This window comes from Otolemur garnettii, unplaced genomic scaffold (genome assembly GCF_000181295.1).
Source record: "Otolemur garnettii isolate 467f Iridium unplaced genomic scaffold, OtoGar3 scaffold00040, whole genome shotgun sequence".
Lineage (NCBI taxonomy): Eukaryota > Metazoa > Chordata > Mammalia > Primates > Galagidae > Otolemur > Otolemur garnettii.
The window spans coordinates 397,563-415,586 of record NW_003852435.1 but is presented as its reverse complement, the minus strand read 5'-3'; the positions used below and the strand labels follow the sequence as shown (position 1 = coordinate 415,586).

Here is an 18,024-nt window from a genome sequence, read left to right as displayed (position 1 = left end):
AAAAAAAAAAAAAAAAAAAAAGAAAGAAAAGAAAAGAAAAAGGGCATCTAGAGTGAGCGACATAAATAGTAAAACGCTCCTCATTCTAATGTTAGGGAAAGGCTGAGGCGATGGAACAGCTGTCCCCCTACTCTCTAACCGTAAAATACACCTGCCAGGTCAGAAACCCCCTTCCTGTCAACTCTCTGTCTTCTCCAGCACCAGCACCTGAGGAGGAAGAGTAGGAGAGTCTCAGGATTCTGCCAGGTGGGGAGTTTCAAGAGAAAGAAAGCCTATATCCGTGAGTCCTGAAAAGTAAGGCTGGCTTCATTAAGAAAAGAGGAAACAGCAGCTTACCTGAGACATGGCTCACAGAAGGGACCGCAGAGGGCAGGAAAGTGCAAAACGGCAGACCTGACGGGGAGACAGGAGTCCTGAGTGAACAGGGGCCCGAGTCCTCTCCAGCTGGGGGATCCTGTAGTCGCCACCAACACAGGGAACCTGGAGAGCCCAGGGCGCCCAGAACTTGGGTCAGGGGACCGTAACCCCGACCTGCATCCCCAGCACCATCTCACTTAACTGTGGCTACCGGACGGCATGTTCCATCGGTGCTATTTGCCAAGTGTTTGCCGGCTCCGCCCGGGATCACCGCCCCTCGCCGCCCGACCGCGCTCCCAGTTACACGAGGCGGCGCCTTTCACCTGCCTCCCGCCCGACGCACCTGGACCCCTGGCTCCACCCCCAGGACCGTGCTGTGCACCTGCCAGCCCCTTAGGGACCCACCAGAACCGAGCTACACTTCCCAGAGGTGACCGCGGCCTCCGTGAGGGAGACACTCCCCGAGTGCCCTGCGGCCACCAGCAGCTCCAGGAGAAGGGGAGTGTGACCGCGAACCACACTTCCCAGAACCGACGCGGCCCCGGTGCGCGGCAGGGGCGAGGGAGCAGGTTCCCGCCCTCCTGTGACTCCTGGAGCAACGCCGAAGCCGTCTGCAGGCAATGAGGCTTCCCAAAGCCGACCTCGGCGTGCGCCCCAGCCTAAAGCTGCCACTATCCAACTACACTTCCCAGGACCGACTGGGGAGTCAGCGCTTGCATCTAAAACCTCAGAATCTCACAGCACATCGGGACAGTGGCCCCAATTGAATACATTTCCGTATGGCGTGGCCCAGACTCTGCTCCGCCAGGGACAGGGAAGGGCCTCTTCTATTGGCGAACAAGCGCCAGAGCAGTCCCGGATTTTCCATAAGCGCAAGTGTGGCCCACCACCCCAAACCCTGGAAAGGAGAGTCCAAAGGACGAGGAGCTCACTACCTCCCAGTGAGGTGCGGAGCCCTGTCCTGGGCACAGGGAGAAGGAAGTCTGGGACACAAAGCCACACACATCCCTATCCTCAAAGACCATGAATTTGTTTTGAAACACATTGAGAGTGATTGTATATGTGTTAAACCTTTACTACTAAGGTAACAGACTCCAAAAGCAAAAAAAAAAAAAAATTGATTTTTATAGTTCTCTTATGTTTTAAGTTCCCAGGCTAGTTAAGTTTGCTGACAAAGAGTTTGTAACCCTCTGTTGCACTAATGCATTCCCTTTTGAGTTTCTTTCCCAGGAATGGCAGAACCTCCAGGCAGCTAGGACATAACTATAGAGCCTTACACCAACTGTTTGTCCAGGAAGGACAAGTGGTACCCAACACCAGATGGTGCCAAGGACCCACTGAGCCTGCACATAAGGCTTTAAAAAATGACCAGTATTAACCTCTACCCCATTATAATACTAAAATCCCTGCCCTGGGAGGGATTTATCCACCATTTTTTCTTCATAGGACATATGTACTAGCATGATTCCTCACTGTGTTTGCATGCTCTGGACTCCAACCCAAACACGCAATAATGTTCACTCCCCTTGTGCTTTATTCCTTTTCACCTCCATAAAATCCCCTTGACCCTGTTGTTCTGGGAGTTGGATCTGAGGCAGTCTGTGCCCCTCCTGGCAGATGTTTCTCTCCTGTGAGAAATCTTTTCTTCCTTTTTGATCTAGTTGTCTCAGTAATTGTCTTTCTGTGCAGGAGCAAAATGGGCCCCCTGCCCGCTGGGGGTTCATTAACACTAATATTGTCCAAATTATGATTTCTAACCTGAGATCTTGCCATGACTACACTATGTCCATGTCCCCACATCTTTTCTTTACATAGAAGTCAGCCTGATTTGTATAAAGCAATTCCAGTCATATTCCTCTGCTTTACATAGTTTCATGGCTTTTAATTGAGCTTAAGTAAAAGCACAAGTCCTTAACATAGTCCACTACATATTCTTACCCTTGTCTTTTCAAGCTTTTCTTACATGACTTTCCTCCTTTCTGGTTGTGCTAATCCTGTTTCCCCAAATATCACACATCTGAGGACCTGAGCATGTGAATTTGTTCTGCCTGGAATGGAATAATACTGCAATAACATGAATAAATCTCATGGAGATTATGTTAAGCAAAAGAAGCCAAGCATAAGTGAATACATACAGAATATTGTTTAAGGAGTTCTAGAATAAGCAAAACTAATTCCTGGTGACAGAATTCAGAATAAGGGTCACTTAATGGGATTATTATTATTATTGTTATTTTGAGACAGAGTCTCACTATGTCACCCTTGGTTGAGTGCCATGGTGTCACAACTCACAACAACCTCAAACTCTTGGGCTTAAGCGATTCTCTTGCCTCAGCCTCCCGAGTTGTTGGAACTACAGGCACCCACCACAACTCCTGGCTATTTTTTGTTGTTGTTGTTATAGTTGTAATAGTGGTTTAGCTGGCTCCGGCAAGATTCAAAACCACCACCTTTGGTGTATGTGGCTGGCTCCAAGCCATTATGGGATGTTATTAACTTGAAAATGGCACAGGGACCCTTCTGGGGTGATGCTAATACATTATATCTTCATCTGGGTGGTAATTGCACAGGTGTGTACATAGGGAAAGATTTATCAAACTGTGCACTCAAGATTTATGTGCTTTATTGTATATAAGTTGTTTCTCAAAAATTATCTGAAACAAACATAATAAAAAGTTAACATGCGGGTGGAGTGTTATTTCCCATTTTATATATTTTCCTGTATATTAAAATGTTTGTAATTAGGAAAGAGATAGGACACTAGTCCTCTATAATCACAGTGACACCCATAACAGAGGAATCGACACTTGGAGTTGGGGCCCCTTGCAGTATTTGAGTAGGTCCCCTTACAATGTGGTGGAGTTGACACCAGCCAACCTCTCCTGCATGGAGACAAGGTCTCCGCATTGTCACCTTCACAGTAAATTATCACAATGCCAACAAGTGGGATCAGTTGACTGATACTTTTAGCTGAGAGAGACTTTGGGCCATCACGTAACAGCTCTGCTGATCACTACCCTGTATCCCAGCTCTGGCCAAGGAGGACTAACTGCATTTGGAAGGTAGCTGCTTGGTCTCAGCTCCTCTTAGCTCTGGGCATCACCAGTGGGTGCCACAGGCAGTCGAAGACAATAAGGGAGGGGAGGACAGGGGAAAAAGAATTTAAAGGGGGATACAAAGGCGGGGGATGCAGGTGCCTTGCCCTGTTGTTTCAAGGACCTGAGACATCCACTTTCTTATTCTCAAGAGTGGCCTCCTTCTAGCTGCTCAGTTCCCAGGGAGGGTGTGGTGAATATGAAAGCGGCTCTGAAACCAGACAGACCTGCCTTTCCACCGCTAAGTGACTGGTAAACCACTCAACCTATCTGTGCCTCAGTTTCCCACCTGCAAAACAGGAGTAACTGGAGTTAGGGGTGGAAAGGGGGGTTGGAAATAGTGCGAAGCTGGTCCTGCCACCTCCGAGGACCTGGACAACCGGGGTAAGATGACTGCTTTCTTCTGAGGTCAGTCTGTGGGTCAGAGACCCCAGACGGCTGTTCAACAGAGCTTTCTGCGAGGAAGGCTATCAAACCCTTGGAATGTGTCTCAAATGACTACAGGACTTAATGTTTGACTTTATTTTAATTGCCTTACATTTAAATAGCCCCCCGTGGCCACTGGCTATCGCATAAGTCAGCGCATTTTGGGGGACTTCGCCCAGACGGCACTCACTCCCCAGGCCTTGGTCCGCCGCCGGGCCGCTGTGCAGGCTGGAGGTTAATGTGGTCTCTGCACGGCGCTGGGTTCGCGCCTCACCTAAGCAGTCATTTCTTCCTCTAAAAAGCAGCTCCTGTATAAAGTCGGGGCTGGCGGGAACGCCCAGGACCGTAGTTTAGGCCCCCGCCCTCCGGGATGGAAACAAATAAGGACTTTATCTACTCCTTTCCCTCTCGCCCACACCCTCTCCACTCCGCCCGCCCACGGTCTTGTAAGTCCCCTCCGAGAAACTGGGTGGGGACCTTCCCCATCCCCGGTACCCGGCGGGGCTCCCCACGCTGTGCATTTCTCAGATGAGGAAACCGGCTCGCGGAGGTTCAGGCTGCAAGTCGCGGGGCGTGAGCCGAAGAGTAAACTTTGCACGTCTGGTGACGCCAGAGACGCTTCCGTGGGTCGAGTTGTCAGGGCGAGCGGGAAGAGCAGCGGGTAAATATTTGGGGGTGTAACCTGGGCTTCGGCGACTCCTCGTCACTGCGGTTAGCCGGCAGGCGCGTGGCGAAGGCGGGGCCTCGGGGACAGGGGCGTCCTCGGAGGACGGCGGGGACAATCTCCGGGGCCTGGGCCCCCGCGGCTCCGCCCCGGCCCCGCCCCCGGCCCCGCCCCCGTCTCCGCCCCCGCCTCCTCCCGGGGCTATAAGACCGCCGGGTGGCGGTGGCCCGCGCTGGTTGTAGAGCGGGCGTGTGGGCCCGGCGGAGAGCCGCAGGCGAAGGCACAGCAGGCGGAGGGGAGAGCGGGCGGGAGCAGCGGGAAAGGAGCCCAGAACTCCGGAGCCGAGCGCGAGCGCACCTGCGTCCGCGGCCGCACCTTGCCGGACCGTACGGCACGCGCCGGGCAGACCCCCGCCACCTCATGAAGCCGCCCGCCGCGCAGGGCAGCCCCGCGGCCGCCGCGGCCGCAGGTGAGTGCGGGGTCCCCGAGTCCCCGAAACCCCCGCCGCTAAAGGTGGGGGGTGAGAGAAGCGGGGTCTCGGCGACGGCACCCTGGCCCTATCTCTAGGCGCTAGGGGGTTCAGCCTCCCGCCACCTCTGTGCTGGGTGACACGTAACGGGCACATCTTGACTCAGTCTTCCCGTCCCACCGGGTTCGCGCGCGCCGGGGGGCGGGGGACAGGCGTGGTACCTCTCAGCGCGTGGGAAAGAGTTTGGCTGTGTCGATGAGCTGGATGACCTTAGGCTCGGTGGAGCTCAGTTTCCTTATTAGTGAAATGGGTTCTATAATAGAACGCACTTCGGAGGGTGGGTGACAGGAGGATTAAAAGACAGCGGACAGCACTGGGTGGCTGTCACTCGGCAAACGTGCAGTGACCGTTGGCCATCAGGATGGTGGGCCGGGAGAGATGGCCACCCCCGATCCCGATCAGTTGAGCCCACGGCCCTTGTCCGCAGCCCCGGCCTTGGACGCAGCGGCCGCCGAGGACCTGTCTGACGCGCTGTGCGAGTTCGACGCGGTGCTCGCAGACTTCGCGTCGCCCTTCCACGAGCGCCACTTCCACTATGAGGAGCACCTGGAGCGCATGAAGCGGCGCAGCAGCGCCAGCGTCAGCGACAGCAGCGGCTTCAGCGACTCGGAGAGTAAGTGTGGCCCCCTGCTGGGAGGGTGCCAGGGCTCAGTTTGCTCATCTGTAATCTGAGGAATGGGCTCCAGAGAACCTAGCTCAAAAGCTCAACGCAGTGGGTCTCCTGCAGTTGTGTCATGAGGCGGCGGGATTAGCAGCTTGTGGCGACTCAGCTGGACGCAACTCTTTGAGCTCCATCCAGGCCTTTCCACTGTTTCCCCTCCTCTGGGCCTTTCCCCTCTCAGTGTAACTCTGCAGAGGATGTGGAACAAGTGCCGCTGGAAAGGCAGGGCAAAGTGGGCACATGGAAATATTTGTGAAACCAGGAAAGGTTTCATAAGCTGCTGTTCTTGAGATATTTGAAATTATTTCTCGCACTTTCTTCTGGCTCTGAGCTCTCAGACTTGTTAGCTGCATTCATGCAGTTTTGCAAGAATCTCGGGCACTGCTGAGTTCAAGTGTTTTCGAAAGCGTCCCTCTGTCTTCAGCCACGTCCACTACCCAGGCTGGAGAGGGAGCTAGAGGTGGGCTTGGGGCGCTTTTGGGGGATCTTTCTCCCAAGGGGGACTACCCCAGGGGCTCTTTGTTGTAAATAACTTTGTTAAAAAAAAGATGAGAGAGAGAGAGAGAGACCGCACTTTTTCTAGGAATTAAAATGTGTCCTGGAAGGATTATGAATACCTGTTTAGGTGTTAAACAGCCAATCTGGTGACTTTTTAATATTACAGGATTATCAGTTTTCAAAGTGAATTTTAAACTCTTCTTTCTGCGTTATTCAGTCTTTAGTCCCTAGATGGGTTACAAGCATGAATGTCACTCCCTCTGCTGCCCTCCACTCTGGAAGTAAAAGTAATGGCTTTCCCTTGTGATTCTCTTATTTTGCAATCTAGAGCTTTCCTTGTTCCTGGGCAAAGACTCAGTTCTAGACTTGGGCACTAGCTGTCCTCCTGGAAAGGGAGAAGGGCACTTGCCATCATGGTAAGGGTTTGAATCAGAAGCCCCAGTTTCAGCGTGAGTGTCCTTGGCAACATTGCCAGAGGGTTAGACCAAGCTACAGCTTTTGAGGTGAAAAGGGGATGGAAGAGTGAGTGCGCTGTTACTTTTCCATTTAGAAAATTTGGAGTTTGTTTCTACTGACCAGGCTGCTCATTTTCAATTTCAAAGGGAAGTCTTAATATTTTTGAAATTTGTCTCAAAACTGTGGCCACACTACACACACACACATCTTCTACTGGGACATGGAGCAAGTTATTCATCAAACAAATTCTCTGTCCCATGGAAAAGAAAGCTGGAACAATCTGTCACTGCTGCTGTGTGGCAGCTCCTTTCTAAGTCCCAGCCTCACTCAGCTAGAATACAGTCTGAACTCACCCATTCATGGCTGATGGCAACTTGGACTGGATGGGATTTCTGATCTGGGATCTGTTTTCAGGGGCCTCAAAGAGAAGGCACTAGAAACAGATTCTTAACAGTTTGAGGGGTAGATACTTGGCATAGAGTTTGTAGTTTTTCTTAGGGTATATGTGGGTATTTTGCTTTCTGCTTTTGTTAACTGTTAAACTGGCCCTTAGTTTGGTAGTTAGGGACGTAATGGGAAGGGAATAAAGAAGGCCGGATGACATTTATCTTTGCTTTAAATATGTAGTTCGTCCCCCACAAGACTGGTTAGAAATAGTCTTGGCAGGAATTGTGTGCATCTAAATAGTAATTTCTTAAGGAAGCATAATATGTGTATCTTAATTGCTGCCAAGAATTGAGCACAGACATTTGTTATACTCATTTGTCTACTGCTGTTCTGTGGAAGACAATGCTTGAGAGATGTAGATCCTACTGAAATTTAGCTCACCAAAAGGGAGACACACCAGGATAACGATAATAACAGCAGCTTACTTGTACCAAGCCCTTACTATGGTTACTGTTATTGTCTATTAGCTCTTACTGTGAGTGACCCCTTTGCTGTTCTTTGAATGTGTTATCTTAAGTGATCTCTGCCACAGTCCTAGAAGGAAGGCATTGTCATCTTCACTTTTTTCTGATAAAATAGCAAAACTGTATGGGTTTTTTCTCTAAGGCTTTGCTCTATCACTGTGGATGGTTGGCTAGAATGGGTACCAGGTCTTCAAGAATAGGCCAAAATCACACCAAGCCCAGATTATGTGCCTATTTATCAATGGTGGTTATTTTTGAAGGTGTTTGTTTGGGGGATGGTCATCTGGAAGGGTCAGTGGAGCCCAGGCTAAGCCCTGTCAAAACCCTACGTGACAAATAGGCCAAAGTTTTTCTAGTTGCAAAATTGAAAGGATGCTATGTAATGGTGAAATTAGAAACATTCAAAAGCTCATGACAAGGAAGAAAATATTTCCTCTGTTTAAGGCTTTCAGAAAAACATGAAAATACACGTACCATGCTGTATCACACAGATAAGGTACATTAGAGCCAGCATCTGGCATGATATGTTATGTATGAAACGATAGGCCAATGTTTCCTGGGTTTTTGCTTTGGCTTTGATAGCTGTCTGTCTGAAGGTACATCAACCTTTCAAGGTAGATCAAAACAGTAACCCTGTTCTTTGAAGAACACTTGTTTTTCTTATTTTCAAAAAAATTAGCTTGCTTGCATCCAGAGTGGGGGAAAAATAGACATTCTTTCTTCTACTCAAAGAAGCAAATGACTTGGAAAACTTAGAAGAAAAACAGATATTTAATAAGGAAATACGTGTGTTCCTTCCTATTCCCCCTGAAAGGGGGAATGCCTCTTAAGACATGAAGAGGGACCAAAATAACACTTGCTGTATAACTTCACATACACAGTGGGAATCAAGTAGTAGTTGATCAAAATAGGGTTGTTCTCATCCCTTAGACTTGTATTCTGACAGGGAACATAAGGCACTTCAGGGGGAGGAATTGTAACTTCTGTAGTGAGAGGGCAATGCAATTAGGAGTTAGAGCAGTGTTTTCAAACTTGATTCACCGAGGTGTTTTAGAAATTGTGAATATCTTTCCATTGAATTTATGCTTGAAAATGTATCTTCAGTATTTTCAAAACTATAAAAATACATCATGATTTCTCACATTTGTTTAATGAAATTTTAACTCACTGTATTCCAAATTTTAACCAATGTGACTTCACTTTGAAAAGTGCCGTGAACTTCTCTCTTTGATGTATTGGTTGTTTTTTTTTTTTTTTCAGAGTCTCAAGCTATCACCCTGGGTAGTGTGCCATGGTGTCACAGCTCACAGCAACCTCAGACTCTTGGTCTTAAGCAATTCTTTTGCCTCAGCCTCCCAAGTAGGTGGGAGTACAGACACCTGCTACAATGCCCGGCTATTTTTGTCGTTGTTGTTGCAGTTGTCATTGTTGTTTTAGCAGGCCTGGGCTGGGTTTGAACCCACCAGCCTTGTTATATTTGGCCGGTGCCCTACCCACTGAGCTATGGGCACTGCCCAATGTATTGGGATTTCACCAGCGTTTTTCCTTTAAGGAGGGGAAGTGATTTACTACTTAATAGAAAAGGTCTGAATCTACTGTGTGTGCTTGGGGATATGTGTAGGACCAGTTTAGGGAATGAGAAACTTTTGCTTAGATCAGTGGTTCTCAACCTTCTTAATGCCACGACCCTTTAATACAGTTCTTAGAAGAAAAACTGTATTAAAGGACTGTATTACAGTTCTGTAATACAGAACTGTATTAAAGGGTCGTGGCATTAAGAAGGTTGAGAACCAGTGGCTTAGATGGTTGGGGCCTAGCTTTGGGAGAGGGGACTTTGTGAACCCTGAGGAGACTAGCGGACTAGCATGATATGACTTTGGAGCTACTTAGACTAGAACCTGAACTCGTTCAAGTTATGAGAGGTTGAGGCCACTTAGGAGCCCTGAGCATACCTTGTTATTGTGTTAGGGATTCTAATAGGTGACAGGTCTCCCTCTGATCTCTGGCAAGATGTCTGGAGGGATAGAACACTCCCAGAAGAGAAGCTGGGACATGAGTAGAAAAACAGAGAAAAGAGGTTCTTTTTTACTCTGTTCTACTTTAGTGAGGCTGACAGAATTTAGATTTTGAGGAGGAAAGTTCTCCTTGCCCTGCTTCCTAATAGGCATTCCCTGTGGCCAAGGGAGACAGGTCCAAGGCTTTCTTTTTCTGTTAATTACTATGATTCCCTTGCTTAAAACCTGTGGGATTGTTCTATATTTACAGCAACTCTGGGCAAGGTTTACTGTCCGCGGTTTTACTTTCCTCTGGAGTAAATTACCTTTCTCCCAATTCCCCAAACTAAAAAAACACACCTACCTTTTAAATAAGCCTCTGTTTTCCCAGGATAGTTTCTCAAGTTCTGTTCCTGCTCCTAACGTGAGATGGTTGTATTCTATTTAACATGCTTTTCTTTCTTTTGATGGTGTCTTAGGAAACGTGGTCCTAGAATTTGAGGTTCCTGGCTTCAGTACACTAAGAGGACTTGGCCTAGGATGTTTCTAAGGAGGATTTGAGATGCTTGTGAGATGGGATTGCAGAGCTGATTGAAGTAATTGTTGTGAGCTCTGAAATGTCCCGTCCTGCCACCTGCCAAAGTTCCCCAAATCATCACCATTAAAAGTCCCTTGAGGCCTTATTAATAGCAGCACCTGATGCTGGGGTGGGGTGAGAATACATTAATATGCTATCAGCTAGTGGCACATTGCTGACATTTTATCAGACTGAGTGGCTGTTATTTTGTAAGGAATAGAGTTTAGGGGAGTGAAAAGAACAGGAAGTCAGGTCCTGCTCACATTTTAATCAACCTCATTTTTTTTTTTTTTTTTTTGCAAGAGATTTTGTTCATTCTCGTTCTTCATGGAAAGAAATTTTTTTAGGGATAAGGTAAAGAGAGGTCTAAGTCTTGGGGTACCTGTGTGCAGGGAGGTTTCTCCTGGGAGGTTTATGCTGTAATGCCTCTGCAGAGAATCTTCTCTTAAGAATTTTGCTTCTTTTGCTGAAGAAGAAGAGGAAGTCTGGGCCCAGGATCCTGATTCATTTCAGTCTCTGTGATGACCTTTTCTCTCCTGGGCATGCCTGTAACTTTAGAATGAGACTCATGAAAACCACAGGCATCATACATGGAGGGCCTGGGTTACCGTTCTCCTGCCAAGGAAGAAACAGAGTGACTTGCGTGGGGCTGCACAGCTTGCACGAACTGTTATGCTGCCCTCTCAACAGTGGCACTTTGGGCTCTTGAGTTGCTGTTTTTATATTTTCCATATCATGACAGCAACTCAACCAAGGGCAGGTTTGGCTCAAGGATGCTAGGGGTTCATTTCTTCTTGATGGTGGAAGGTTGAGCATTTCAGAACCTGGAATTGGGTCTGCCCCAGACTGTGCACCTCATGGGAAGAGGATGGAATCATGTGTGGTAATGAGTGGGTGTGGGCGTGTGTGTGTGCATGCGTGTGTGTGTGTGTGTGTGTGGTTAGGGCAGGGAGAGGGGAAGCGAGCATATGCTATGCTGATGTGCCTCCGCCTCTGTGTTTCTGTATAAATACACATTTGTAACTACCATATTTCGCCCTCTCCCTGCCTCACTGTGGAAGTAGCAGTCAGTCTACGTATTTTCTAAGTTTGAGAAAAATACTTGGATCAAGAAAGCATGTAGCCTGTCAGCCAGCCTCTAAGGATCAGAGGGAAGGCGAGGCCATATCCCAGATCTGTGTCTGCTTCTCTACAGTTTCCCCAAACCATTTGAATAATCTTGAGTTTTTCTTGTATCTTTACCGTATTCCTCCTTTCTTTCTTATTCTCCTCTTTTGCTACAGCCTTTTCTACATCCAGATTGTTCCTTCCCTCAAAACACAACAGTGTTTGTTTGATCTATTTGCTGTGAGGTGAATATACAGTGGTGTTTTTTCCATCTCCCAAAGGATGAGGGTATGTGCGTGTAAACTTGCTGGAGAGTTGGGGCAGAGTCAAGGTGAAGTCCAAAGCCAGAGCAAGGTGGAGTGAGGGCTGGAGTGAAACTTGCTCCCCTGCACCAGCTGCTTCTGAGAGATAGAGACCAGAGGTGTGGCCCTAGAGATCTGGGCCAGCTAGTCTCTGGGCCAGGGATGGGAGCAAAGTTCTCAGGTGAACTTCAGAGCCAGAGTACATGCCAGAGATCTTGGATCTCTTTCTTCTGGCTCAGGAGTCTTGAGCACAAGGTCTGCCTGCTCAGGACCCTTGGTGGTTTTCTTGCCCCTGGATCTTACCTCATCTTGTCCCCACAAGTTCCTCAGGCTGTGTTTGTGGCGATTCCCCTGGCCGTTGCATAGTGGCAGACAGCGATGCCTGCCACTTTCCTGTATAGAGGGGAACTTCCCTTCTGAAGCCCCAGAATTCTCCTCTGGAGGTGGCTCAGCGGGTAACCCAGGCAGAAGGCTTCCCAAGCTGAGTTCCCCAGCATACAAGTGTAGGGGAACTTGAGAGGGGAGCTGAGAAATAATAACAGGAGTGCCACAAAAAAGTGTCCCATGGTCAAGTACTCTTGGGATCTAGGGCTAGCCTAGTTTTTGTTTTGTTTTAACCACAAGTCTTGTCAGAGATGTTAAGATGGAAATAGACATGGGCATGACCAAAACTCTTGGGTGTTTCTGAAATGTTGTTGATCACAAATCTTTTGCTTTCAAAGGACCAGTATTCTGAGAAATATATTTTGGAGGAATTGTGGGTATAAGGTCAATGTTTTGGATTCCAGTAGATGTTTATTAACACCCAGAAATGGTTGTGGTCTTTTTCGGTGAGCTGGGCTGGACCTCTGAAGCAAGGAAAGAGTGTGAGTGTTGGTCACAAGGATCTTCTGGGCATATTTGGAAAAATGGACAAGAGGCATGTGTAGGCCAGGAAGATCAGGTGGCAGGCAGCTGGGCCACCTGGTCAGGAGAGGAGCTGGGAAGGAGCCTGGTAAGGCATCTGAGATGTCATAGCAGCGTTAGGGACAAAGCTGAATTCTCTTGGAACCAGAACTTTCTGCTTCTAAAAATGCTGATTTTTTTGATACTTAGGAAAGTTCATTTTGAGTTAAAGGGACCCAAGGGTGTCCCCTCTTTTGTCCCCTCCTGAGCTAAAGGTAATTGACTTAATGAGAAAAAAAATCCCAAAGAGCAGTAGGGGTGGCCGGGCCCATGGTTCAGCTGTCCTCTTGCACCTGAAGCACCTTTCCTGTGCTCACCTGGGCTCCAGCCTTGGCTGCCCATGTTTTGGTTCAACCAGGAAGACTGTTCCCTCAGGGCCTCGTTGGCCACATCCTGCTTCCGCTGTCTGTCTGCCAGCAGCTCCTTTCTGTGTCACAGCTGCACAGCAGGGCTGGCCGTGGGTTGGTTTCCTCCCCCTTGGCAGGACTTAGAGAATCTCAGAACTTCAGAGCAGGAAAGGACTTTAATGATTATTTAGTCCATCTTCCCGTTTTATTGACAGGTAAGTAGAGGCCCAGAGATTCTGTCTTGTTCAAGGGCACCTGTGTACGTGGTAGCTGAGCCAGTTCCTTGACTCCCAGCCCTGTCCTGCTTCAGGGACCCCACTTTGCTGTCACTCAGGTCTTTGGGGGTATAAGAGGGAGCCACAAAGTCACTCCAAGTGTCTGTAATTGATGAACCTGAAGGAGAAGAAATCTTTATCTTTGACCTTCTAGCTTATCCCCAGAGTGCAAACTCAGGAAAACCTTTCTTGAGCAAAGAAGATTATTAACTCATGAAACACCTTATGTTTGTTATTTGGGGGATTCAGAGGGCAAAAGAGCTACAAATGTCCCCTTCCCCATACCCACCAACCAGTCAAGCTGTTGGTGCTTAGTTGTCAGGAGACACCTTGTCCTTAGGCATGGATGGTCTGGTCACGTTGATTCTATGGCACCCTTCTAGGCCTTTAGTATACTCAACTGGAGACACACATACACTCGCACTCTCCCGTCTCAAATCATTTGGGGGCATAAATATAAAGTCTGGAAATCAACCTGTTTTCTTTACTATAGATTTGCAACTTTTGCTTCTTTTGGAGACAAGCTGTTGGTTAACAATGGACTATGGAGTGATGAGTCGATGATCTAATGAGTACTATTTCTAATAAGTGTGTTTTCTTTCCTGAAAGGTGCAGATTCACTTTATAGGAATAGCTTCAGCTTCAGTGATGAAAAACTGAATTCTCCAACAGACTCTACCCCAGCTCTGCTTACTCCCACTGTCACTCCTAGGAAAGGTAAGTTCATTAGCCGGGGTGTGAGCTTTTTGTTTTGTTTCTCCTCTTCTCAATCCCTCTGTCTCCTTCTAACCAATCTTTCCCAAATATGCAGAACAGTGAGATAAGACTAATACCTTAGTACAATAGCGCGTGGGATGGAATTTGTAATTTCTCAGGATTTTGATCAGGGTGAAAACAAAATCAGATAGTGTAGGGCAGAAAAATCTGAATTCACAGGGAGAGAGGAGGAAACTTGCAGAGCCGATTCGCACTCCTGGGGTGTAATCAAGACTCTAAATGACAGTGCTTCTTAGGAGCCTCCTCCCAGACTGGTTGGTTCTAGAATTTAAAACTCAGCAGTTCACCCTGGCAGAAAGTAGGATTATTTTTATTGCATTAAGTATTAACCAATGCTTTCAGATGACCAATTTAGCAATTAAATGGGGTCGTCATTATGAGACAAGTGATGATCTAACATGATTCAAAATAGCAGCCCCAGCCTGTTTCTACTGTGGTATTAATAGACCAAAAAAGATTTTAAAGATGCATGAGCAGTTTCTTATTTTTTGGAGCTGGTTTCCAGCTAGAGAGCTGAATGTTCTCTTATACTGGACGAGTGCCCTTTTGAAAACAAAAGGAGTTTTTCTCCTTACGAAAAGTTATACTTGCTGAAAATAGTTGTAGAATGCAATAAAAATGGAACATAGTTAAAAAGAAATATGACGATTCCATCACTTTTCTCATTCTGGCAATAAGACAGAACTTCTCTCTTTTTCAAAAGAGACATTTTAAAATTCCCTTCTCAGCACAGCAACATTAGCAGCCACTAGGGATCCTGCCATTATCCAGCCCTCAGTCTGTAATGGATCTATTGAATTCAGAGACAGAGCAGCGTAGAAAGTGGCTCAAAACGTGCCCAGATTTGTTACCTGATCCTCAAGAGGTAGGAATTAAAGAGGGAAAAAAGCCCCTTGTGGCAAATTGATTTGAAAAGCTACGAACAATGAGCCGTTTGTAGCCAGCAGGGGTTAATTAATAAAACTATCCAGTAATGCACTTCAGGAAAGGCAGGAATGATGAACTCTACTGAAAAACGTTTAAGTTAGACAGAAAAAATCCCCATCTCCGTCCATAGAGAGAACAAAAATCGAGATGAGGGCTTATGTGTTACCTTGTGCTGGCACTGGGACAGGATGATGCTGTCCTGGGCCAGGAGCCTCACGTCGCCTTCCCTGTACCATTTTGCCAAGAAGCAGTTGATTTTCATTCATGTCATACTGGAGGGACTCAGGGCTGCAGTGTTGCCCTGGGGAGCAGTATAAGCAAGAAGATGTCAGAAGGCAGTGTGGTGGGAGTCACAGAACCTGGGGTCTGTTGCATGCAGTGATGTGCAAATCCGACAGTCAAAAATCACAACCCTTTGTCTTCTCTTCCTGCTACTCACTCTGCCCCCAACTTGTGAGACAATGAAGGTTCTTCTTCCAGGTTAGGGGGAGGTAGCGTGGTGGGAGAGGGAGGTGATGAGCTCAAAAGGCAAGAAACGTGGAGAATCTCGTCGCTAGAATTCATTTCTAAATTTACAGGAACTGACATTGAAAGCAGTCTCTGAGGATACAGAGGTAGATGTAAAAATGAAAATAATTCATTCTGTAGTTCTGGGAATTCCATAATCCTGGAAAACATGGGGTCCTCAACTGACTTTGACATAGAAACAGAACTCTCCCTCTCCTGTTTCACAGCCAAATTAGGAGACACGAAAGAGCTAGAAGACTTCATTGCTGATCTTGACAGAACATTAGCAAGTGAGTACATGCCTGGTATTTAAAAAAAAATCAAGCAGAACACTAAACAACCAACACCTCTGAAAAAGTGCTAGGCTGTTAACCAGCCTGCCTAGGGGCAGTTTCATCATAAAGCTTCTTTAGATTTAGAAACTGGACCCTGGTGGTTTGGAAAGAAATTCTGAGGGTAAGCTTGCCTTAAAGTAGACCATGTACCTTTCCAAACAGTGAGAACAGGTCACCAGCAAACAATGGTGTTTTGTTTGAAAAATAGAGAGTCAGCAAGATTGGAGTTTGATGGTGTACCAGACTTTGCAGAAAAGAATTGAGCTGATTAACCACATAAGCATTACTCCAGCAAGCCATTGGGTTCCACCTCATGGGCTGGGGTAATTTCCCCAGGTTAGATCCAGGCCCTGGGTGAGGTCTGACCTCTAAGAGAGAATTAGCTTGGAGAAACATTGTAACCAAGGACCCAGGCCAATTACTAAATGACCTGGATTAAGTGTGTAATACTCACTTCCCATTTGGGAATTACATTAATAGTAACCCATTTTGTGTGACCAAAAATGTTGGGAACTGAAGACATCAGACTATAACTACGAAGTGGGGGTTCTAGAGGAGGGGCCCTTTGCAATCTGTATACACACTTTATTTCAAAAAGACGGGATTGCAAGAACCGAAGGCTACCTGGAGCTACTGGGATGACGGGAGTCTCAGCTTTACTCTTATTCAGCCACACAGTGAGTCGGGAGAATTTGATACCAGCTCTTTAATTTTTCGGTGAAAGGGCTGATTTTCTATAAGAAGTGTTTTATGCTGTACTTTGCTAAAGAGCCAGGTACACTTGAAAGAATTTGATCCAAAGCTGGATTTAAAAATAACTCTGCTCTTAACACTCTCATATTACCTCTACTTACTTGAAGGTTTTATTGCACATGAAGGTGACATGCTGCACCATCCTACATCAGAAGACCAAGGCCTGTTTTAACAGAGACGATTATAATAGCAGCTCATTTTGTATTAGCCTATGTAACAAGCCTGTGTACTTTATGGAAATTGCAGCAGGCTGCCCTGTCATCCCAGTTCGTCAGTCACACATTACTTGGGAAGTTTGGCATTAAGTGTGGCTTTGATGCGTGTCTGAGATGGCGCAATGTGGTTAAGCATAGGATATAACCTTACCTGTCTTCCATTTACAGGTATGTGAAACCAGGAGTTCTGGGTCCTTTTAACGTAACGGAGATGCTTCCGAGAGCCCCAAGGACACGTAAAATCAGCTAGGAGGATTTGCTGCCAGAGGGGACAGAGATGTGTGCTCACCTCCCACCAGGCCATTCTCAGGCTCACCTTAAGATCAGCCCTTGTGCCTGTATCTGGACAATTTAGACAGTGAAACTGACCTTGTTTACCTGCTTGCAGCATGTTAGAACAGATGATCCATTGCTAATATTGTATTTTCTCTTTAAACACAGCTTTCCTATAATTTAAAGTGCTTTTATGAAAATATTTGTAAGTAATTATATATAGTTGGAAATAGTAATATGCTTTTCCCATTATAATATATTTTTGTATACAAATAAAATTTGAACTGGAGTCTGTATTTTATAAGCTTTCTTTTCTTTTTCTTTATGTCTTCCAATACATTTCCATTCCATGACACTCGAGTGGCAATAATAGGACTGTGGATTTCTTAGCAAGGACCCTGGGTGCTGCTGGATTGCAGAAGACAGGAGAATGGTAAACTTAAGCAAGGGCTCCATTGAGCTTGTTCAGGGCTCCAGTGGGAAATGATGGCTGGTGGCTACTAGGAAACTTTAATTTAAGGATAAGTAGGCTTCTCTTCTGTCACTACCCTCCTATGCAGATCTTGGCACCTTTGTAGGTGGCATGAACTCTTTCTTTGAATTTGGGGAAATAACAATTGTAGTTAAAATTTAGGACTTTTGAAAAATTTCAGATTAATATGAGGGTACAAACAATTAGGTAACAATGTTTGCATTTGTTAGGAAGAGTCCCTGTTGTAGTTGTGTTCCACACTCAGGAGTATGACACATATCCTTCCTTACCTTGTGACCATTAAGTGGGAGTACACCAGTCCTCCCCCTGCCCCCATCTTGAACTGAGTTGTTTTTCTCTTGTGTGGGTGTGTATTAGATCACCTACTGACTTCATGTTAGTATTGAGTACATTGATTTCTTGTTTTTCCATTCCCTTTTGTTGTTGTTGTTCTTCAAGATACTTTACTAAGAAGAATATGTTTCAACTCCATCCAGGTTAGTACAAAAGATGTAAAGTCTCCATATTTGTATGGCTGAATAGTATTCCATGGTATATACCACAGTTGTTAATCCATTCCTGGGTTGATGGGTATTTAGGTTGTTTCCACATTTTGGCGAT

The 18,024-nt window shown here is 46.6% G+C and overlaps 1 protein-coding gene across 1 annotated transcript; it reads left to right on the top strand.

The window, feature by feature from the left end:
- The first annotated feature begins 4,809 nt into the window (after positions 1-4,809).
- On the top strand, positions 4,810-17,225 carry RGCC (regulator of cell cycle). Its single transcript, XM_003790145.3, has 5 exons — positions 4,810-5,011; positions 5,499-5,684; positions 13,754-13,861; positions 15,583-15,645; positions 16,827-17,225. Exons 1-5 carry the CDS (start codon positions 4,963-4,965, stop codon positions 16,832-16,834), a joined length of 414 nt encoding a protein of 137 aa, XP_003790193.1. The 5' UTR covers positions 4,810-4,962; the 3' UTR covers positions 16,835-17,225.
- The last annotated feature ends 799 nt before the right edge of the window (positions 17,226-18,024 follow it).

Excerpts from the sequence above, each read along its gene's own strand:
- RGCC (XM_003790145.3), top strand. The coding sequence starts at position 4,963 with ATGAAGCCGCCCGCCGCGCAGGGCAGCCCCGCGGCCGCCGCGGCCGCA. Across the intron at positions 5,012-5,498 it reads CGCGGCCGCCGCGGCCGCAG|CCCCGGCCTTGGACGCAGCG; the intron begins GTGAGTGCGGGG and ends CCTTGTCCGCAG. Across the intron at positions 13,862-15,582 it reads CACTGTCACTCCTAGGAAAG|CCAAATTAGGAGACACGAAA; the intron begins GTAAGTTCATTA and ends CCTGTTTCACAG.